Source organism: Pezoporus wallicus, unplaced genomic scaffold, assembly GCF_028554395.1.
Source record: "Pezoporus wallicus isolate ANWC-B61680 ecotype Strahan unplaced genomic scaffold, APGP_CSIRO_Pwel_v1 scaffold_13239, whole genome shotgun sequence".
NCBI classification, from domain to species: domain Eukaryota; kingdom Metazoa; phylum Chordata; class Aves; order Psittaciformes; family Psittacidae; genus Pezoporus; species Pezoporus wallicus.
The window spans coordinates 561,211-585,000 of NW_026642052.1; the positions used below are offsets into that span (position 1 = coordinate 561,211).

Sequence of the window (23,790 nt, forward strand, 5' to 3'; positions counted from 1 at the left end):
TGGCCCCAAGGTAGCTGAAGTTGAATAGCCTATATTTAATGTTAAAAATAGGGTAGTAAATGGCATTTATAATGTGGCCCTACAGACTACAGTTTTGTAGGGTTTCTGTTAGATTTCATAAGCATTGCATTGGGCGCTTTGTTACTGCGCAACAAAGTGGGAATTGCTTGTGGCCTAATATGCATTTAAGTGTGTGGACATACTAGATCCTATTAGAATCCCTTCAGGACAGGAGCTTCTGTTGGACAGATCTGGTTCCAGGTTTGTATGGGGGGACTTGTTTGCAGGTTACCTCCCTGGTCTGTTATCCAGCTCCCAGCATGACCACACAAACAGTTGTGTAAGCTCAGCAATGTGGCCAGTACAATGTGGGAATAGCTGTTAAGGAAGAATCTGAAAACAGTACTGTGCTCTTGAGAAAACATTATACATTACAAAATGTGGAAACAGTCTTAAAGAGAAAATGTTTCTGCATATAAAATAATACTGTTGTAAAAACAAATACCACATTACAGCTCAAATGCAAGTGATTATTGTTTTCATTTCACACAGCTATTCTGCCCATCTCCTCGGAGAACTGCTTACCAGCTTCTGAGGTTTTGTTGGGATCAGCTGGACTTTGAATGGGTAGAAACTTTGCTGGCATGTATCCGACTGCATGCTGTTTGGGAAGTCACTGGCAAAGCTGTGTTTAGAGTTCTGGCTTTGAATACTGCACACATACCCCTGTGTTTTTCAATTTCTGATGCCAGTAGCCTGTCAATTAAATTGAAAGAACTGTACTTACATATTTCAGCAATATTAACAGTGGCAGTAGGGTTTCTATTTTCCAACTTGAGTTAGGAATGGAAGTACTTTGACAATGTGGTGTGGGTTATTCAAGATCCTTGTCTGACTTCAGCTGATTTGACCCAAATATGTATCCTTGATGTTCACTATTTTTACTTAAATTTCTGGTTCTGGGATTAGAAGACCAGGGCTGGCTAGGTGTGATTTTTTTAGAACACAGTGGGGAAAGGTCTCTGGTTACTCCTAGGCAAACATAAACAGTTGTGCTGAGTTTTTAGAAGTTTTCTGTCTTGGTAATATTGAAAGAAAGAGTACCTCTGTGGGTAGGAGCTGCTTGGATAGGAGTCAAAGTAAAAATAATAAAGAAAATATGATAGTCAGTGGAGTTGTATTTAGACAAGCAATAGTAAGACAGATACGTAGAAACATTGTGGGTTTTTTACTATTAAGCTTCCAATGTACGTTAACTAAATAATCCTTGCCTCAAAATGTTAGTCTTTATGGACGCATAGTATTGAGTTTAATCTGGAAACATGGTATGTGCAGAACAGAAGCCTATATGTTTTATACTGGGACTTGAATTTTAAGTGCAGAATGCTCAAAAGCATGATTTCAGTTTTGTTCTTTTGGTTTTAATTATGATTTTAGTATAGTTCTGTAAAACACTATAGCCATGCTAAACTGTTGTCACCTTTGGATATTTTGGTGTGCACCTCTGTCTGTAATGTTTGGGGCTGAACCTTAAGAGAGGAATTGTGTGCTTGAGACTGGTTCTCTCAAAGCTGTATGTGCCCTAGAATCTTGGGCTGGATGGCTGGAACCAGACTGAGAACACAAATACATCCAGCTTGGCCTCTTCAGTGCAAGCAGTCTTTATGAATAAACCCACTTTGTAACAGCAGAGCATGAGTTGTTCTGTCAATTAACTGCATTGTGGCGTGTAAGGCCCTACAGCCATTCTAGTACTTGAGCAAGTATCAGGCTTGGGTTAGTCGCTGTCTTCCTGCAACACAAATAGAATCTTTTTGCCATGGTCTGTGCACATCCGTTTGTGTTTTGTGCGTTTGCCTTTATTTTGATGAATCTTCAGTTGAATAACATATCTGTCTGGTGACTAGAATGTTCCTAGTTAAGAAATAGGCCTAGCTGAAACTGAAAGAGTGGCCATGATACCTGGAATGTTAAAGTCTGGGCTGCTATAGACAATTGTGTTTGAGAGTCTGAAAGTAACTTCACTAAAATGGCCATTAAACACTGTGTTTGCATGATTTATAGTGACTGGAAAAACTGGACTATTGCATTTATTCCCAGATGTAGTTCTGAAACCCTGCAGAGCAAAGTAAATGACATCTTTTTGCCCCTGTCAGGTGGAAACAGTGAGAATCTTCAGCTGGAAGATAAGTCCTGGTTTGCATAATGTTAATTTGTACAGCCATATTCAGTTGTGCAGTACTTGCCTGACAAGGGAGACAGCATGATAAGGAAGATAGTTTTCTCCTGGTGTTTCATTTGTTACTGTGTGGGTGTGTGTGACCCTTGAGGTTTACCCAGAAGTAGGAAACAGAACAGCATAATTCTGGGGTGGGGAGCACATTCACACTCCCCTGGGAAAAAGAAAAACAGAAATGAGCTGCTCTTAAAATAGAGTTCATGGGGGTTTCTTGATATACTATTTCCTAATATGGAACAAACAACAATCTGATACAGGAAATTAGTTCCAGTAACACTTTTATCCATAGATTGTGTCTTTCATGTGTAGATTAAAGTTGTCAAGAGCATTCTGAGAGACAGAAAAGAGAATGCTCTTGGCTTTGTTAACTGTGTAATGGGATGGACTTTTTATCTTCCTGTTGCTTCGAAGACTGCTGTGGGATAGTGTTAATATCCTTTATTATTTATTATTATTATCCAGCATTTTAAACACTGTCCAGGAATCTTCAGTGTAGGGTGGATAAAAGAGGGTGTAAACCAGTTTGTCTTCCTGAATTTTTCATCTGCCTGAAGGATTTACAAACACCTGATTAACCACCATGGAAAGGAGTTTCTGAATTTAAATAAGCCTAGCTGTTAGCTGTCTAATTTGGAAATGGAATGGTACATATGTGAGGCTCATGTTTCAAAGCTGGTTTTATGTGCAAGTGCAGCATAAAATCTTACATGGAAGGTTTATGTCAAAATTAATACTGAGGCTTGCGTCCTTCAAAGATACTTGTTTTCACCTGCATACAGGATTTTGAAATCCTGTGCAATTCTATTGCATCAAGAGACTATAAATTGTTCTCATAATTTATTCAGTTTTCCATCCTCCCTTCCTTCCCTCATCAGAAGTGGGAAGTCCCATAGGAGAACTGGGGGTGCCACCTGGAAAAGCCTCAGCTAAACGTGAAAGAGAAATTAATGAAAAATTCAACATCTCTGCTGCGTTCATTTGCCTGATTCAAGTCTAATTGAAACCTCCAGTCCTGCACCTCATTTGTGTACTTTGATTCACTCTCTTGTAGCTCAGACTGGTAACACACCCATCGACATTGTACTGCTTACATATCAAACTTGCTGGTTCCAGCATAATGCCTGCACACTCTCTAATCACTGTAGCAATTTCTGAGTTATTTGGAAATAATTCATGCATCTAGTCATGAATATTCAGATTAGTTCCATCTCAACCAACAAGTCTCATAATAGGGTATTTTTTTCTTGTGGGGCATTTGCTGTAGGATCTCCAAAGTTATAGGTATTTTAATCATGAATTTGTCAAGAAACATTAAGTTCACCTTGTGGCTCTGTCGCCAAGTGGTGACGCACTCTGTTACCCAGCCTCTTCGTCCTTCTTTTTGTGATTTTGTAGCTTTATTGTAATATATAAGGCACGTACTGCTGCTTTATTCTAGTGTGGAAAGCAAAACTGATATGCTATTCACTTCTGGTTTGCCCTTGCTTCAGTAAGGATGTCTTGTCTTCAAATCACCACGTCAGGATGTATAAGAGCTTAGGTATGAGCGGTTATTAAGGTTTAATCAGTTCTGGTGAATGAAGAAGTTGTACTAGAAGATTTTTTTGTTTTGCAGCCGTTTTTGTAGAACTCTTTTATAAATCTCTAAGATCTGTTTACACAGAGGAAAATGTAGAAGCATAATCTGATAATTCATGAGCTTGATTTTTAGCATTTCAGTTTCTTAGGACATTTCCTTGATTAAAAAAAAAAAAACACCCGAGACTTCTGTGTTTACTTGTTTAACTTCAGTAAATCTGATCTCCACATTTAGATATCTTGTGGTTAAAAACTCTTCCTACTCCCCTCTTTAAACATTCCACTTTCAGCCTCTTGATGAACAGTAAATGAAAGTTTCTACTTTAGGTATGGTCTTTTCCGTACTGGAGGTGAGATGAGAAGTGGTACCTTGGTGTTTGTTCATACATGTTCATAGGCAATTTGGAGGGAGTGTGGGCATCCCACCTTTGCTGTTACTGGTCTGTGGGATTCATAGGCTGTGAAGTATGGAGTTGTCCTTGACAGACTGTCATAATTTCTATGGGTGACTTGAACCCTTGGAATACAGTGCATTTAAATTTGCTCTGACATTGTCAGTGAAATTATATTTGAAACTAAAATGGTTTGATCTCTAAGGTTTGGGTTTTGGTTTATTTTTTAATCTGATCAGTTTCAGGGTTTATTCCAGGAAATCTTTCATTCCAGAGGGTAGTACCCAAATGAGAAAGTCAACAGATTCTTCATTCTAGGTTCAAGGGTCTTTTCAGCATTTAACCTGAATTAACTTTAACAAAGCCCAAACCAAACCCATAAAATTGCTCTCTTTATGTTTGCATAAAGTGAAAATTGTAGCTTTAAGAAGTCTAGGGCAGTGTTTCTACTATTTGTGTGTAACTGAAGGATGGAAGAAAAGATTCTGTAACTACTTTCTCCTCTCCTGTAACTACTTTTGTGAATACACAGAACATTTTCTAATATTTGTGGAAGAGGCTATTTTTGCAGAGTAGTGCAAAGGGTTAAATGACATTGTTCTGTTCATTGCCAGCGCCTTTCAGAAATCTCATCTCTCGCTATTGAAAATAACTGGATCCTGGCCAGAATGGGGCCACTTTGCCTCTGCACTGCTGCGTTTCAGTTGATCCTTTATGCATCATGATATTAATATTTTAGATGGGAATACTTTAACGTTAGAGAAATTTCTTGCATTTTTGAAGTATAAGGGAAGTATCTATCCCTGTTCAAAAAGGAGTTTTAATTCTTCATGTCATTTGTAGGAGCATTTGTTATTCAGAGCGCTTTTTGAAAGCATTGGATCTGGGCAGCTTCAACAGTAGTTAACATTATAGATATTTTAAATTTGAAACGTAAGATTTTTGGTTTCTTATATCCGTGACAAGTATTGGGTATTTGGGTGGGGCCTTTGGCTTGTTTGTTTTTTTTCCCCAGGCACTGATTCTGGTAGAAAACCCTCACAGACCTTTTGATAAAGGTGGATTTTCATGTCTAATTTTAAAATGTACCCTCCCTTTTATTTAAAAGAGGGGCAGCACTGGAGGAGTAGAGCCATCAGAAAATATTAGTTATAAAGCCTTATGGGAAAAGTGAAACAATGCTATTATGGTCATATTGCATAGAGAAGGGGCCTTGCTCATTCTGCATATTTTGCTGAACCTTGAGATCAAAAGGAAATCTTGAGGAAAGAAGAAAGCTTCTCTTTCTTTGCACCTTTCCTATAGATGACTTGCAAGTCATACTGTGTCCTGCATTCAAATGAGTTCTGGAGTTTTCTGCATTCTGGTAAAGCTGCTTATAAACTCCACAGTTCTCATGCAGCACGGCAGCCTTCCCACAGAGCCTGTCTGTGTGCAGTTCCTCTAGACCTGCTGTGTCAGAAGCATCCCCAAGTTTACAATGGACAGTGGTAAGACGTTGTCCTTGATTGTAGGTCCTGACCTAGTTCTCATTTCTGTCTGAACCCATTGGTGCAACCAGTGCATGTCTGCCTGAACTTGCCGGTTCTGTGAAGCAGCAGCAGACTCCTCTCGGGTAAGTACTACCTTTCTATCAGCAGATGGCTTTCCTTCCTGGGGACTGTGTGGAATGTATTGTTTCCTAGGAAAACCTGACTTCAAATGCATGTATGTGAAAATCATGGAAATGTCCTCACCTGATTTTATTACACTGGCCAATTAAACATGTAATTCTGCTTAGGTCAGTTGGGGCTCATTCCTTAAGAAATCGATGTGTGCATTTGTGTTTTCCCACAAATCCAGTGTTGGAATTAAGAGTCTAGCAGCTTTTATAACTTCAGTTTGAGTCCAGTGTTCATTTTTGGGTCAAACATGCTGATCAGTTTGTCTCAAGCTTTTTAAATGCTTGTTGGATAAAGCTGGGGCCCTGCCCTTGGGAAGCTGGTGATCTGATTTAACCTGTGCTGTGAGGTCAGAAATCTGTGGGCGCTGGCTTATTGGAGTGTTTGCTGGGAGGCTTTGAAAGTGCATGTGGGTTCACAGAAACCTAAAAATAAGCAGTATTTGGGTTAACCCTCTTTATTTTTATTGTACTCATGACCCTGATGGGAAAAAGTGTACTTTAATTTTCAGTACTGATGCCACCAGACATGAATATTAATAATGGAGAAATATTTGTATTTTATATTGTCTTGCCCTCAGATATGTTCTGCACAATTAGAAGGTGAAAATGAATATTAGTGACTTGACTCATTCTTGTGTAGGGCTACCTGGTGTGTGTGTAGCTGAGTCTGTGATGGAATTTAATGTACCAATAAAGCAAGCTGGAAAAAATACTCGTCACCAGTGTTTTCTGTTGACCAGATCTTAGAGCTTTATCAATAAGGCAAAGAGACACCATCTCTAGTGCAGCCCTTTTTATTTTATGGGCTGTTTAACTTTTAAAAACATCAACCTAAGCAATTCAGTAAGATATATCCTACCTGGTCTGATGGAAAATTTGTTCTAATTGCAGTTGGGTCTGATCGATGTGAGCTGAGCACAGGTTAAGGAGGAAATTTGGTATTGTCTCTGAGTACTGAGGCTGAAGAGTTGGGGTTGGTTGTTTAGCCTGGAGAGGAGAAGGTTCCAGGGGTACCTTACAGAAGTAGGGCAGAGGGAATGGCTTTAAACTGAAAGAGGGTAGATTTAGATTATGTGTTAGGAAGTTCTTCCCTGTGCTGAGGCGCTGGCAGAGAGTGCCTGGAGACCCTGTGGCTGCCTCATCCCTGGCAGTGTTCAAGGCCAGGTTGGACGGGACTTGGAGCAGCCTGATCTGGAGGAAGGTGTCCCTTGGAACTGGAGGAGCTTTAAGGTTCCTCCCAACCTAAACCATTATGTGATTCTATGGTATGATTCCATTTGTGCCTTCTGTCTGACATTCAGTCTCCAGCTGTCACCAACCTACAGCACAGGAAGGTGCTATTTAAAAAAAAGTGCTAGAATACTAGAAGTGCTTTGGAAGCTGCAAATAACATGAGCATATTGTCATACTGTGCATATGAAACTTGTTTTTCCCAAATCATGATGGGCAGGTTCATAGGTCGCAGAAGTGGATAGGACTCTGATCTTGTACAGGCAGTCAAAGGTATTCTGGAAGTTGGGTTAAAGCTTGTTTTATAAAGATTTTCAAAGCCAGGTTATTGACTTGGTATTGTATATATATGGTTAGGAAACTTCCATCTCCATTCAAGGGCAAATGTGTCTGATATTCATTTCCAAGTGCTAAACTCTATACTTTTCTTAGCAGGGGTTAAGGGCCCTGTCACTTCTGTGACTAGTTAACCTTTTTGGTTAACTGAACAGGTTAAACTACTGATTCCTACAAGTTAGTCTTCTGTTCTCTGGATAATTTTTGTAGTATTTCCTTGAACTCTGATATTTCATATGTGCTCTTTTGTTGTTTTTTTTTTTTTTTTTAATACATGTACATGAGAACCAGAAAGAATATTTTAATAGAGTCAAAGTTAGGGAAGGTAACTTTGCTACTTGATAGTCTTTGTTTTATTTTACCGTTATACTAGATCACTTTGGCACAGCATAGTCTTTTCAATTCCTACAGAGTGATCTATGCCAGCTCCTGAATTCAGTTCCAATCTTGTCTCTTCAGCACTGGGTAATTCTGGCTTCATTTTGTCTCTGGTTGTAGTCCTTTGCCTTAACTGTGTTAAATTGAGTTTTGTGATATTACACTATTAATTATGCAATTGTGGTTTTTATTTGAGAAGCTTAGTTGAATTGAAACTCAGATTTCAGAAATAAAATTGCAGGCAAATCTTCTGTGGTATTTGGCAGATTTTTATTTGGCATGGTAATCACAAGGACACATTCTGGGGGCTCCTTTAAGTCCTTTAACCCCCTTTGGGGGCTCCTTTAATCTCCTTTTAGGTTCAACACGCAGGTTTCAGTCTCAGTGTTGGAGCAACTTCATAAAGTAAATTTATCAGAAAACCACGATACTGCTCTGAACTGTATGCCAAAGCCCATGTTTTTCAGTGAACCGTAGAGTTATTCTCGGGGCTAATAAACACCAAACTAGTGGAAAGGAAAAGTGTCTCCGTTGCCATTTCTGTCTGACTGTTGGTGCTCCTTTGGTAAGAGGCAGTGAAGAATACATGATGGTTTGCAGAGTTCGTACTTCTGCCTAGCACATGGGGAAATGCAAAAGACAGTGGTGAAATTCCTGGCTTATCATTTACATGCAACGTTGGTGAAGCTCATGGGATTTCAGCAGAAAAGTTTCAGGTGTCTGTGGCTTAAGATACAGATTCCTTGATTTTTCTTTCCCTCCTGATTTATTGTAGATTATTCTTCCTGTTGTAGATACAGGATCCTTAATTTTTCTGTTCAGTTAGAGGATGCCGGTTAAGGAAAGACTTACAAATCTGAGAATATGGTCTTAATGAAACAATTTTTTCTTGGTGAACATTGGCTCTTTAAACAAAGAAAATTGCCGCTTTTCTCTTTGGCAGTTGGAAGGCAGCTTGATATTTTATAAGGTAAAAGGCCTGTAGCAACTGCTGTTTTGACAGTTCTGTTATATAGATTCTTGCCCTTTATAAATACTTGGAACTTTAGGTCTAATTTAAAGCAGATTTCTAGCTTTGTTCTTAACTGTTTTCAGAGATTTTTTTTTTTTTTGAAAATATAAGTACTGGATATAGTAAGAGAACAAGTGTTGATGAGCTTCAAATACACAAGTAATACTGTGTCCTAAAACCTGATAATAATGTTCACTCTTTTGTATGGTTCGAGGTCTCAAGTTTACCCAAATAAATTCTTGCTGGTTCTTCATGTAACCTTGTGATCACTCAGCCCACTGCGCGAGGCCTCTGATTTCAGTGTTTGGAGAAGGTGAAATAGGAAATAATTGCTTACAGAGTATGCATTTCAAGTAAGGTTTGGGGACTTGGTCTGTTTTCCTCTCTCACCCTCCTTTTTCTTGTTCTCCAACACAAGTTTGTTTCTTGAAGTACTCTCCTGGATCCTAATGCATGATATTGCACAAATAAACTTACTGTTGGATTTCTCTACATCTTTAAGAGTATTTAGCTTACAGCATCTCTGTGAATAAAAATGATGGTGCCTGCAGTCAGTACAAGATAAATAACTGTTCTTGTTCATGAAATAGTCTCTTCCTGCTCAAAAACAAAGAGCAGAGGAAATTCTGAAGATGAGTGAGCTAGGAACATTTGCTAAAAAAGAATGTAATTGTTCGTGATGTCAAGTGCGTTGTCTAGTAAGTAGTACAGTCATGATTTAGTTTCTTTGTTCCTAGGCTTCCTAAGATAGTGCCAGCTTTTCCTTTTAAAAGTTCAGTAGGAAACATTTGAAATGGCAGGAACAAATCCAGTGTCAGTGGTGCCAAAATGTCCTCACTGGAAATGATGGAAATTGCAGTGCAATTTATAAATGATTCCTCTATTACAGAGTTATATTATTATTTTTCATGGGGCAAGTTTGTTGATCTTACTGTAAAGTAAAGGAAAATGAGAAGAAATACAGAAAGTACCAGAATATTGAGTGAAGTGGTAACAGTGCACATTTATAGACAGGCTTGTTTTCCAGATACCAAGTGATAATGAAACCTTATTTTCTATAGACAGATGTTCTCCTTCCTTACCACCTCAATTTCCACGTGAGCTCTGTCTTTTCACAGTGGCTCAGTTACCTTTTGGGTTTCTTGCTGCACCACCCCAGTGCTGCTCAGCCTTTTCCTTCCCTTTTCCTCCCTGCAAGTTATTACAAAACAAAACCAACCTTTAAATGATTGCAGAAATTAATTTTTTCCAAGAAACCTAGTTATTCACTGTCTTACCTGTTTAAATTTAACTGTGAGTCTACTAACTCTCCAGATTGTGTACTGAGGAATGCTAAGCTGTTTAAAAATTGAGATTTTTCTACTTTCTGGATGCCAATGTGAAGTTTTGTGGTATTCATATTCTAGAACTTTCTTCTTTTGTTTAAACTAACTCTGTAGCACTACTTCCTCTGAGGTGAATCCTGTGATGAAACTTGTGTTAGAAGAGGACGGGGAGGAAGGGGATTTTGAAAGGTTAAAGTAACCTGAAATAGTAATACTAATTTTAGAATGTTTTTGTAATCAATGCACAGTATCTGTAAATACATTATAAATTCTATAAAGCTAATTTCCTGACACAAAATATCTCTCATGAATCAACCTGTTTATAGTACTTGAATACACGTATGCCTGCGCCGTGATAAACACGATGTGCTGTGAGTTGGCTTGGTGGCTCTCGATTTAAAATTCAGTTTAAATTTCAAGTGTTTTTATATCCGTACATATTGAAAGGATGGATCTGCAGCTACTGTGAGGTGTGATTTGGGTTTTATGTAAGATTTACTTGGTTTCTGCCCTCCCCACCCTTGCCCCTCTCCCCCCAGTAGCAGATGCTGTTCCCTCTGACTGTCTCCGTCTTTGAAACCAGCAGATTCTCGGAGAAGGGCTTCTTATGCTGTTATATTTTCCCGCCACAGCTTTTTCAGTTAAGGGTGTGGCTTTTCCTGACACTGTTGTGTTAGAACAGGCTCTCATGTAAAACTGCTTATCATGGCAAAAAGTCCTTTGACACCGCAGCTTATCTCACTTAGGGGCTGCAGTACACTACATCGGAAAGGAACTGTCTTTGCTGAAGAGTTGCGGGTGTGAAGACAGTCTTTATTTTTCCCTTTTTTATTGCCTGGGCAGCCTGTTGTGATTTTCAGCGTGACTTTCCAGTTTATAGAACCCTTGGCCACTGTGTGCCTTCAGCTTAAGCGTTCAGATTCCTTTTTTATTTATTGGTATCCATATTACTGAAGTTCTTTGAGAGTTCCTCATGCCTTACTGCCAAAGGGTTGTCTGAGGAAACTCAGAAATAAATTTCAATGGCTTGTGCAAAATGTTGTCAAACATACAAGTTTCTAATTCAAAAATCGATACTTTTATCATCAGTAGCTGGCAGCCATAAAAATAAACAATTACAGTTATGTTACAGCAGTTAATTACTGGACCTTGGGAAGGGATGCCATTAACTTGTGTATCTATGAAACTGAGCTATGAAACTGATATTCAGCCTTAGATATAAAATGATCACTTGATGTTAAACATTGAATTTTCTCTTAAATCATTGCCACTACATAGCAGTGAATCAGTAATAGCTTCCCAGCAGCTGCTTGAATGCCATCTTACACGTGGGTAAAGGAGTAATACAACTTTGGCAAGACACTGTGATCCCATTTTAATGTTGCCTGTGCAGGCTGTTAGGGACCAGCTTCTTTCTAGTGTAAGAAACAGTGAAGTAATTATGTATGTGATTTATTCTGAAATAGCTTTTGGTACTCTGAAAGTAAGATGGAATTAGTGCAAATATTTAAATGCAAAATGATGATTGCAGATGTGCATACATTCTTATTTAAATGAGACTGCACATACATGTGCTCGAGATGCAACATTACACTTAAATATATCCTAGAAGTGGAATGCTTCGGCAGGCAGGAGCAGGCCATTGTTCTCTGCTGGGGGTGCTGAGCTCCAACTTGATAGTTTTCCCATGCTTTACTTTTAAGTAAATACACATGTAAGGCTATGCTCAACAGAATGCAGTGTACATTTTGAGCTGCTTGAGCTGTTTGGTTTGTGGTTCTGTTTGTCTTTGCTTGAGGACTTGCCTTTGTACTGTTTCTAAACTCCCTGATTCCTTGTGATAAGCAGAAAATGATGAAGTTCAGACTTAGATTTGTCTGAGTGTGCTATTATTGTAAGAGGGTAAGCTGTACGTTTGGATCTGCGAACTGTCATCTTTCAACAAAAACCGGGATGTAGAGCTTCATATAATAATAATATAATATTAAGCTTAATGTAGCTTAATGGAGTTCAGGAGAGGGGTTGTGGAAAGTGGTAGTGGGCTCTCAAAGGCATTTTTGAGATGATGGATTGGCAGATGGTGCAGGCTGGAGAATGTGAGAAGGAGGAGAGCATAGAGGGGGTGTTAGGGATCTGAAGCTGCCAAAGGAGGAGTGGCGGCTCCTTTCCTATAAATTCACTTGCTTAAAATTATATAGGTCTAATACCTTAAAAGGTTTTCCATGTGGATAAAAGCATTATTTCTTCTCACTATACCCTATATTTATTCCTGGGGTGCAGAGAGCTGGTAATTAAAATAAGTTATAGTAATAAAGATGTGTGTATGTGCTTACTTTAAAAGAAAAAAAAGAGGGTAAAAAAAATCCAACCATGTCTTTTAAAGCCTAAACTGATCGGTTTAAAATGAAATCCTTTAAACAGTGCAGAGGTGTCTCTGTGTGTTTATTTAGCAACTCAGTGGGTGGAAATCACTGAGCATCTAAAACTTGAGTGTCTCAAGTGCTTACATAGGTTTTGATAGTAGTATTCTCTTCTGCTGATTGTGTTGAACTGTCTCAGTTCAGTAATTTGTTCATTCTGAAATAAGAAACCAGTTGAGTTTGAAACTTGTTTTCTAATGCAAGATTAAAGAGGATGAGATTTGCTGTTTCTGCAGTCTTGAAGTAGGTATTTTTCTTCACTGCGATAATTTTGTTTAACATAATCTGCATTTCAAAATCCCTCATGTAAACTTGCCTTTTCTGTGTGCATCTACATCTGAGGTGGTTTTAGCTAATAAATATGTGAGTAAATTCCCAATTAAATTAAAAGGAACAAGCAAGTACAGTTTAAGATGAGTTGCAAAGAAAAATCTAAAATTGTAAGAGTTGAAACAAATACTGGTATTTACTAGTTATAGCATGTAGAAGACTGATCTTAAATGAACATGTATACAGTCTTTCCTACTGCATAGCAAAGAGTTGTAATGACTTGATAGTATCAGCAGACTTTAATGGTGTTTACCTGTGCAAAACTGAAGATGGGTAATAAAATCAGCTGTTTAAATCGGGGCTCTCCTTACATTGTGCACCCCAAATCTAAATGAGTAGTATTGAAATTAGTCTTTCATCTTACTGAGACAAGGAGCTGTGTTCTCCCACTTGATTCTGTCTATTCTTCCACCTCCAGAAAAAGACCCACTAGATTTCCTCGATTCGTTTTCTTAGTAAAGTTGCTAAATGCTGTGAAGCAAGGGGTTTCAACAATGCATGTTTCATGTGTAATGTCAATAATTGCAGTTTGTTGAACTAGCACGCCATTCGGAGCTAAATATTCTTAGTACAGTTCACCGAAGTATAGTTTGTGTTAGTGCCATTTTGTTTAGTCATGTACAACATGTAAAAAAATAAGAACTTTTCTGAAGAAGCTTTACTTTGGTACGTCAGATGATCAGGAATCAGAGGTTTGAGTCTCGAGGTGTTGCAAGGGTGGCTTCATTGTACTGGTTGTTTGCCAGTGGAAGGCTTCAAAAAATCTTCTAAAAAAGGATTTTGGAGTGAAAGTTATAATACTGTGCCTGGAAAACTGGGATAATGTTACATAAAAGGTTCTTGTGAGTGAAAGAATGATGTGTATAAAAGCAATACCAGCCGAATTTTCAGCCTTTCTAGTAGATATGTGCAGTTGCTGATTACAACAAACTGAAATGAACCCTGACCAGTGGGTTGCGTTTGTGTGTGTGCTTTCCAGATTCCAAACCCCACATGCTAGTGTAGTGATGTGCATGTTGTTGAATGAACCTAAAATAAGTATCTTTGTGAGAACTCTGCCTTAGGTTCCAGTCAGTATTTCCGAGTTTGTCTCCAGAAATATTTGCAATCTGAGCATGTTTTGGTGGGGCTGATTCTTCTTATTAATAAACATATGCAATATCCTATTTTCTGTAATGATTTAAATTCTGATGTATACAATATTCTTTTAATTATGTCTCATTTAACTTTTTAAGGAAAAAAAGAAAAACACAAGCAAACAAAACAATCACCACCAAAACCCCAAACCAAACCCAGTGAGTTTAAGCCTTATGTCTTGAACATCTCTGTCATTGCCTGTAAGAAGGTTTGAAGGGGTTCCATGCTTCTGAAACATCAAGCTGTGTAGATAGCTTCAGGAATTGGAGGTAGTTTAAATGAGAACTCGTGTTGGTTTACGTAGCATGTACGCATTGACTTGTCCTGTATGTTAGCCTAGTTTTCTAATCTTATATTTTTGTTATGTTTTTCTTTTTTTTTTCTCTTCTGAAATATTGCTATCCCTTTGCACAAACGCAGTTTCTGTGTTTGGGAACCCACACTAATTTTAGATGGAAGGGGGCCTACAAGCATGCTGGAAAAGGGCTCTTCATCAGGGATTGTAGCAGTAGGACAAAGGGCAGTCAATTTAAACTTAAACAGGGAAGGTTTAGGTTAGATAGAAGGAAGAAGTTCTTTACTGTGAGGGTGGTGAGACACTGGAACAGGTTGTCCAAAGAAGGGGTAAATGCTCCATCCCTGGCAGTGTTCAAGGCCAAGTTGGACAGAGCCTTGGGCAACATGGTCTGGTGTGAGATGTCCCTGACCATGGCAGGGGAATTGGAACTGGATAATCTTAAGGTCCTTTCCAGCCGTAACTATTCTGTGAACTGTTATTCTGAAACAAGAAACACGAGTTCTTAATGATTTCCTTGCTTGATTTATTTATTTCTCCTCTCTGCCCCCTCTTCTTAGGTTCCTTGAAACTGTGCTATGAATGGTGATTCTGGAGTGGGGGTGGTGACTTCACCACCCCCAACAACAGCTCCTCATAAGGAGAGGTATTTTGATCGAGTTGATGAAAATAATCCAGAGTATTTGAGAGAGAGGAATATGGCACCTGACCTTCGCCAGGATTTTAACATGATGGAACAGAAGAAGAGAGTCTCCATGATTCTTCAAAGCCCAGTAAGAAAAGAATGCTCCATCTTCAAAGTTATACATTTATTATCTGTATTTGTAATATCCTCATGGAATTGGAGAATTTTGTGGTATCTTAGATCCATTCAATCTTTTTTCTGGTTGGCCTTTCTTCTAGAGTATCCTAATTGTAGGCTAATTTTTCGTCACATTATCTGGTTGAATTTTTATTCTCTTTTCTATTTCTTCTACTTTTCCTTTCGTGTTTTATGTTCAAGTCAGTCATACATCCTGCTCCTTCTTCCAGAAATCTGTATTATTGGTGTTACTTGAAGAGAGAATGCTGGAATTTCCTTTCACAAACAAAATAAGTGACTGGTGTCACTGGAGCTCCAGAAAGCAACATTTCCAAGTAACAGTGTGTGCCCAGTACTTCTGCCCTGAGCTGTTTTTCAGAAGAGATGTAGGATGTTTCTGAGTGCTAAAGAGAAGCTGTGTATGAAAGGTTGAAGTTCATTTGAATTGCTTTATAACATGCAATGTACTCTTGCTAGGCTTTTTGTGAAGAACTGGAATCTATGATCCAGGAGCAGTTTAAGAAGGGGAAGAATCCAACAGGTTTACTGGCTTTACAGCAGATTGCAGATTTCATGACAACACATGTACCAAATGTCTACCCTGCAGCACCACAAGGCGGAATGGCTGCCTTAAACATGAGTGAGTGCACCTTAATTTGGAATAGTTGAATTCTTTTTTATTTGAAAGGTTTAATTCAGTGTGAATGAAAAGTGATGTGAAGTTAAAACACCATCCTGTTCTGCTTGCAGGAACATTGCAAACATGAAATGAATTGATTAGTTTCTAAATGCCACAGTGTTGTGTAGTGTAGTGTGATTCATGTGTATAATTTATATCAAAAGCTATTTCAAGTATGTTATCTTAATTGAAAAGTAAGCCTGATAAGTCAGCGCTAGTAAAAAAAACTCAAGATTTAAATATATTGCTAATATTTACCACATAGATTGTCTGCAGGAAAATAAAACGCTCTTTAGTAGTCTAGTAACAGTGAAAGTCTTTAGAAACTAATTGTTTTTGCCACTGAAGTGCTGTTTGCAGCTTTCCCCTGTGAAGTGAGGCTGTAGGCAAGAACATCAGCAAGCAAAACAAAGAAAGAAAACAAAACCCAGAATGTGTGAATGCATGTACACGCAGGTTTTGTGTTAAGATAATATAAATCCTTGCCATCCTCCAAAATAAATCTGTTCAGACTGTAACATGGCCTGGTTCTGCTTTATCATGGCACATTTCTGATTGCACTGTAACTAGAACTATAGTATTTTTAATTATTTACCATAATCCTCCTCTCTCTAGCTTGTACTTAATTGTGCCTAATTAAATGAATCTCTGTGTATCTTTTTAGATGTATAATTCTCCTGCTCAGGAATACTAAATCATGTATCTCAAAGTGAAATATCTGGGGTTACATTTTTCTGCTAACAATAAGTTGGATTTAGCAGACAATAGTTAGCTTTAAAGAGAAAATAAATACTTTGCTAAGGAATGTACTATTACCTTAGCACTAATTAATACTAAGGAAAGAAACAAATGCCAAATCTACCAAAGATAAATGACCTTGTCTGAGACTGCCATCATATTTATGTAATAGAAATTGACATTATAGTAGTTAAAGTTTTCTATCCATTTCTCAGGTTAATATGTTGATATAATCTAGTAAGAACAACCACTGTAATAGTGGTGCGTGGTTTTAGGTTTTAATGATGTTGACCGCAACCTCTCCTTGTGCTTCTTCTTTACCCCTTCTCCTTTTCAGGTCTTGGCATGGTGACACCAGTGAATGATTTGAGAGGATCAGATTCCATTGCCTATGAAAAAGGGGAGAAGCTGTTACGATGTAAATTGGCAGCTTTCTACAGATTAGCAGATCTCTTTGGCTGGTCTCAGCTTATTTACAATCATATAACAGTGAGTATTGAATCGACAAATAACTGAACCAATTGTTTTAACCTACAAGAGAATTACTTCCCTCCCCCAGCTGTCATTCTGTCTTTGTGTGGAAGAGAAGCAAAGTGGTATTGAAAGCAGTATAATAATGTAGAGATTTGTCATTGCATCTTAGGAATAAGAACTGGAACAGCTTGGATGTCAGTAACCATAGCCTGAATAGAGTCTTAAGAGAGTGTACATGAAAGTTCTTATGATGAAAGTCCTGAAAGACTCAGTCTTTTAGTATCTTAAATGCTTTGAATAATTTTATGTATTATTCTTCAAGGTCATGTCTTAGTTTTCTTGCTAAGTACTAAAATACCTTCTTAGTCATTCAGTTGAATTTTATAATTCAAGGTACCAACCTTTTTGAAAAAGAAGCCATAGTGTTTCTGAACATGAGTGAGCTACTTAGCTTAATGCAGTGTGCCAACAATTTTCCTTGTGACTGAGTAATCGCTGGCATCCATAAAAATAATGACAGGGAGGTCAAATCAGGGAGGTTTTATATGCCAGAAGAATGATCAACATGAGTCCCATGAGTAGAGTCCCATGAGTAAAGTCCCAGCTGTGGTGTGCAAACCAGTCAATTGTTTTCCTAACAGAGCTGAATTGTATTTTTCTACATAGTAGAGATTGTTCTTTATGTATTTTCAGTTCTAGTTGCAGTGTGACTGAAATATGGTAATTTTGTTATTACTGCTTTTTGAGATTTCAAGGTATATTATTTGTGAAGTGGTGAAGCTGATAAATGGTATGGGTAGGCTTAGGATCAAAGCACATTGTTAGATTCTTTCAGTAAGGGAACGTATCCAGTATAACGGTTCTTGTGAGCAACTCTGTGCCCCCCTGATTTTACGTATGTGACAGGAGAATTGATTTTGTAAAAGGAATATTAATGCAGTGTAAAGATTATTGAGCAAGCAGGTGTGAAGATGGCTCTCAGTATAAAGTTCAGCCTTGGGGATGTTTATGCCTTTAGATAAAAAGGTAACTAATGAAAAGCAGCATGCCTGAGGAAGTGGTTACAAAAGGGGCGTGTGATTGGGATGGAATGCCTCAAGTTTGCTTTCTTTTGGTCTTTCTTCCTTATACCCATACATTAATTAGTAATGTGGTAGTAAGGCACTCCTTTGGAATGTGGTGAATGCCTACCACTTCATGCAGAGGAGGAGTCTGACGCAAGGCTTTCAGTTTTTTGTGAGTGGGTGCTCTTAATTGCTAGGTGGTTACATTCAAGTTAAAAGCTGCCAGTGCACTCTTTATGTTAGAGAAAAATTACAACAGCTTTCTGTAAGGGTCATAAGTCTCTGTGTTAGAGGAGGAAGGAATTGTGAGTATATGAGAGCTATGCCAATCTGGACATATCGAGGAGTTGGATAGAGTAGCTTCTTTTCTGGATCTCTGTCAATCATAGGCAGCTGCTGTGTGTGGAATTGTTCAAACTGGTGCAGTCCTGATGCAGAAGCAGAATTACAGAGCATCAAGAGCTTTCATGTCAAGCACAATAATGTGCAGAGTAAACTTGGGTGCCTCCAGGGTTAGGCAGAATTTGAGATTACATAAGGCACACATCACTCACCAAGTTGTGGTTTGCTTGAGGGCATGAGCTGTTTATTGGATTGAATCCTAAAGCAAGGTGGTTTGTGAGTCTTGCTGCTTGTTTATCTTGCATTTGAGCTTTCCTGTTAATATTTGGGGTATTTTGAGTAATACTCATGCTTTGTCTTGCCTAAGTAAGTAAAATATTTTCTGGATAATTTACACTTGTGCAGTGGAGAACTATTTTGGTGATCCATAAAAATACAGGTTAACTTCAACTAACTGGTTCAGTTTAAGGCTCTTATGCTATACCATGTTACCAGCTGGTTGTAAAGAAAGCTACATTTGTACTAGAAGCTTTTGGATGACTTCTTTTGATCAACTTCTTTAGAAATTTTCTTCCCTGCAGTAGAAGTATATCAAAGTGTGTATGTATTTAATGTTGCAAATAGTAGAAGACATAAAGGAGCATAAAGTAGCTGCATCGTGGGGAAATGAAAACTCAAATATAATTATAAAAATACTCAAAAAAAAACCCAAAACAAACAGAAATACCCCAAACACAAACCCTGGGTAGACTCATAGCAAAATAGGGAGCTCTCTCACCTGTCCAGTAAAACATTTGAAGCCTTTTAATTCTCCACTGAGAGGCACCTAAACTGTCTAGCTGGCCTGTACTTTTCATTGTCCAGATTGTACGCAGATGCGTCCTAAGATGTGGATGGTGTGAAGTCAGAATTCCTGATTGTGTGAATTAAAAGAGCAAAAACATAACTGAAGGTCAGGATATGTGGTAGAGAACCTACAAATGTGCTGTACTGCTCACAGTATTATCAGTTATAGCATACATGAAAGTCACATTGCATATGTTACAGGTGTACTTGCCCATTCCATGCTCAGGAAGTGATGGTAACTTGCATGGGTTTGGGCCTTCTTGTATGCTTTAATAAGGTACTTCTAGCAACTTTTACTCTTGTTTTATCCTTAGGCCAGAGTAAATTCTGAGCAGGAGCACTTCCTCATTGTACCTTTTGGACTCCTTTACAGTGAAGTTACTGCATCCAGTCTGGTAAGCAATTACTATTTTTCATAGCTTTGAAATATGAATGACTGAATCTGCTCTGTGTATCTGTCACTGTTATCCTAGAGAATGTTTTACTCTGTGTTACATGTTTAGAATAGTTTTGTTGAACGTGACTCATTCTGGTACAGCTGAGGTCTCTCCTTGCACATGTTCACCACCAGGTGTTCTCCAGTTGACGTAGCTGTAAAGAGGAGCCAGGTCATTTGGACTGCTAATCAATCACATCATGCCCTTGAAAGCTGCCGGCTGTTAAAGTCAGGCTTGTCAAGGGAAGCAGTGTGTGTTTCAGACATAAATGATGCAAATCAGTTACAATTTCAAGATACTGTGTCAGATGCCTGATTTAGTTACCATCATTTAATGATGTAGCTGAGTGTGTAGATAAATTATATTTTTGAAGTCTAATGATGGCAGTTGAAGACATAACTCCCTTAACTGTTAGCTAGTGGGAGGCATTTTGTGAGTGTTTATCTTCAGTGTAGTCTCCACTGCGCTAAAGGCAACTTGAGTTAATGTGGTTGACTCTCTCTTGCACTGAAATGAAACAGGAACTTTTACACTATTCTTTCTACCTGGCTACTTTCAGGAAAGTAACGTCTAGCAGAGAGGTCAGGTATGTGTGTGCGGAGTAGTAACATTTCAGACTTGACACCTTAAGGTTCCAATACTCCCCCTCAGCTATCTGTAAAGTTGGCTCTTTCTTACATAACTCCACCTTAAACATCTGTAAGATCTTAATTGAAAAATCTGTAAGCAAAGGAATGGAGAAAACTGAGACCTGCCCTACTACAAGATTTCTGGAAGAGGGTCATGCTGTACTAGTGTTCTGTGTGTTTTGCTTGGGGGTCTGTGTTTTGTTTTGGTGGGGGGTTTTTAAAGGTGTTTTGCTTGTATCTCTCTATCATGATATGTAAGTACCTTGAGAATTAAGTTTGTGTGAAGATAGTGAAATGCACACACACATGCACTACTTACACAGAAGAGAGCATGTTCAACACAGAAAACAGCAGCAGGATTTAATAAGAGTGATAAGGCACCGGCTTAGCCAGTTGAGCATGCTGACCAGCAGCCTGCTTACATGGCTATCCCTTTATCACCTCTTTCTCTTAATTTCTCATATGCTTGTTCTTCCCTTCTCCACTCTGAAACTCCATTTTCTCTGATCGTGTTCAAAGTCCTGTTATTCCCCTTCAGGTGTCTGCAAAATTTGCAAGTTTCTTATGAAACTTCACCTTAACTCTGAAATGCAGCCATTTGTCACAGTGCTGTCTGTAACTGTCTGTTTCTTGCACCATTAACTGCTACAGGCAGTGATTCCTTGTGTCATATGCAGTAATTTCTCATGTCCTCTTCAGGCAGCTTGATCTCAAGCTGGGGCCCTGGTCACCTGCCTACAGCATTATCGTGCACATTTTGACACTTGCTAAAATAAAATGCTAAAAGAAATAAAGGGTTAGAGCTTCAGTGGTAGATACTGAATTAAATCACTTTGACAGTCATGAATCATTGATGAAACTAACTCTTTTCATTCGCAGGTTAAAATCAACATTCAGGGTGATGTAGTTGATCGTGGAAGCACTAACTTGGGAGTAAACCAAGCCGGTTTTACTTTGCACTCTGCAATTTACGCAGCTCGACCAGACGTTAAATGCATCGTTCACATTCATACTCCAGCAGGGGCAGCGGTAAGCACACTCTTGAGTTTGTCATCTGTCCTGTTTACCCCCCACCCCTCCCAGCTGGAAAATAAGTTGGTCCCCCTTAATCATAGATTTGCTTCCTTTTTGAAGGGCACAAAGCCTTTAAGTCTGCCTTCAGGTATGTGGTTCTGTTTGAATCAATGAGATCCTCCTTATTTGGTTGTTAAATGAGTGGTCAGACAGCGAAGTACTGTATTCGGAAAATACGTATTTCATATTTATGTGTCCTTTACTACAAAAGACCATATCCTTTGACAGTGAGTCATAAGATCTTTAGCATGTTTTGTAAAGCACAATTTATCAAGGTTTTCTTAAATATTTGAAGCTTTTAAAATACCTCTCAGTAGAGCAAATAGCTACAAGTCAGTTTTACCTCTTCGGAATTTTTTGAGAGTCATCTGATGACACTGTTTCAAAGGTCACATTCTGGGGCAACCATTTTAAGGATAAATGATCAGATTGTTAAAATTGTGAATTACAGTCTTAAAATGCTCCTTAACTTTACCCTCAGTGCTGTGTCAAAGTTCTTAACTGAATTTCTTCTTTTGGGAGGGGAAGTTGCCAAGTGGAGTGAAAGGAATGGAGGATGAATTTGATTTTGGTTGAGGTTTTGCTGCGGGTTGATTTGGGTTTTTTCCCTGAGTCTTTCCATCTTGGTGTCGTCATGTAAAAGCAGCCATACTGAGTCTGACCCAGGATCAATGTGACTTCCCTATCCAATCCAAAAGTTGTGAAAACTAGAGCCTGTAGGGGTGGAGTATAAGACCACTATGTATGTGGCTGTACAGACACCTATATATAATACATAAAAACATATTTTTAATAGAATTCTTATCATAATTTTTTTTCTTTTGCAAGAAATTAAGTTGGTTGTTTTCATATTTCTCAGGTATCTGCAATGAAGTGTGGTCTCTTGCCAATTTCACCTGAAGCACTTTCTCTAGGGGAAGTAGCTTACCATGACTACCATGGTATTTTAGTGGATGATGAAGAAAAGGTGGTGATTCAGAAAAATTTGGGGCCTAAAAGCAAGGTCAGTATTTACATCTGGAATTAAAGAGAAGTATGTTGGGAGGGGGGATTGTTCTTTAATCAAGAGCAAGGGAGTACTTGCCTTACTGCTCTTAACTTTCTTTGTAATGTCTCTCTAGGTCCTTATTCTCAGAAACCATGGCTTAGTATCAGTTGGAGAGACTGTTGAGGAGGCTTTCTACTATATTCATAATCTAGTGCTTGCCTGTGAGATTCAAGTAAGAATTTTAGTATGTTTTTATAATAATACAGTCTTCTGTATTCACCTTCAGATAGATTTTGCACTCTTTACCTGGTTAAATTCTTGATCTAAACTAACATGGTGATTTGTAAAATCATTTTATTATTCAAGGACATCCAAAATACTGATTAAACCAGTAACTTTCAAATGCTGTATTGGAACCACTGATTTGGTATATACTGCCTGTTAAAATGTTTTTGCCTTAAGACATTTTCAAAGCCTTAAGACAACTTTTATACAAGTATGTTAATTTATTTAGCTTAAAAAAGAAATATATTTATTCCGGCTTTTCTGATGTCAGTTTGGGAGGGATTTTGGTTCTTTTCTCCCGTCAAGAAACCTAAATCTGACTTTATTGTTTCTAAGGTACGTACCCTGGCTAGTGCAGGTGGACCTGACAATTTAGTGCTTCTAGATCCTGGAAAATATAAAGCCAAGTCTCGTTCCCCTGAGTCTCCAGCAGGTGAGGGTACTGTATCCCATCCAAAATGGCAGATTGGCGAACAGGAGTTCGAAGCTCTTATGCGAATGCTTGATAATCTGGTAAGGCATTTTTGTTTGTTTCATATGATAATGTATAAAATATTTTAAAAGCAACAGTAAGGGACATCGGTAAAAAGTGGGCTGCCTATAGTTGAGATAGAACGGGCTGCAGGCTGTATAAACTTTCCCCAAAATTAAGAGCCCTCAGAGGAGGAGACAACATGAAAAGCATCACAGAATTCTTCAGATGTCCTTTGTGCAGATAGCAGATTTACTTCTGTATTCATAATCTGGTAGTTATCAATGAGATCAGAGGGAGTCCTTGTGTGACTTGGCACTTGCAAATCAGAGTATTGTGGTGCTTGCTACTCCTTAGTCTGTGTTCTCCCCTCTGTTCCCATCTCCTCCCAAAAATGTATAAAACAGTGTTAATGTTTTCTCAGGTGCAGGGTCCAGCATGATTTGACTTTGTAAGACTCTGTTAGAACCTAGAAGAGCTCAAAAGACAGACTTCAAATAATTAATGTGTTGGATAGTTAACTACATTAGGTGGTAGATAATTACTCAAGATGCACTTTGACAATTAAAAGATAGAGCAGCAGCCAAGATAATGCCTCAAGAAGTGCTTTAATGCATGGAAACGG

At 38.4% G+C, this 23,790-nt stretch overlaps 1 protein-coding gene across 18 annotated transcripts in view; it reads left to right on the plus strand.

Annotated features, from left to right (window-relative positions):
• Nucleotides 1-23,790, plus strand: part of ADD1 (adducin 1) — a 59,206-nt gene that overhangs the window by 13,567 nt on the left and 21,849 nt on the right. For all 18 annotated transcript variants that reach the window (XM_057426767.1, XM_057426768.1, XM_057426777.1 and 15 more), the window contains exons 2-9: nt 14,896-15,108; nt 15,615-15,777; nt 16,892-17,043; nt 19,595-19,675; nt 21,226-21,375; nt 22,280-22,423; nt 22,542-22,640; nt 23,030-23,206. In XM_057426767.1, the coding sequence (XP_057282750.1) occupies nt 14,914-15,108; nt 15,615-15,777; nt 16,892-17,043; nt 19,595-19,675; nt 21,226-21,375; nt 22,280-22,423; nt 22,542-22,640; nt 23,030-23,206 (1,161 nt within the window). In that variant the 5' untranslated portion in view covers nt 14,896-14,913. The remainder of the gene's footprint in view (nt 1-14,895; nt 15,109-15,614; nt 15,778-16,891; nt 17,044-19,594; nt 19,676-21,225; nt 21,376-22,279; nt 22,424-22,541; nt 22,641-23,029; nt 23,207-23,790) is intronic.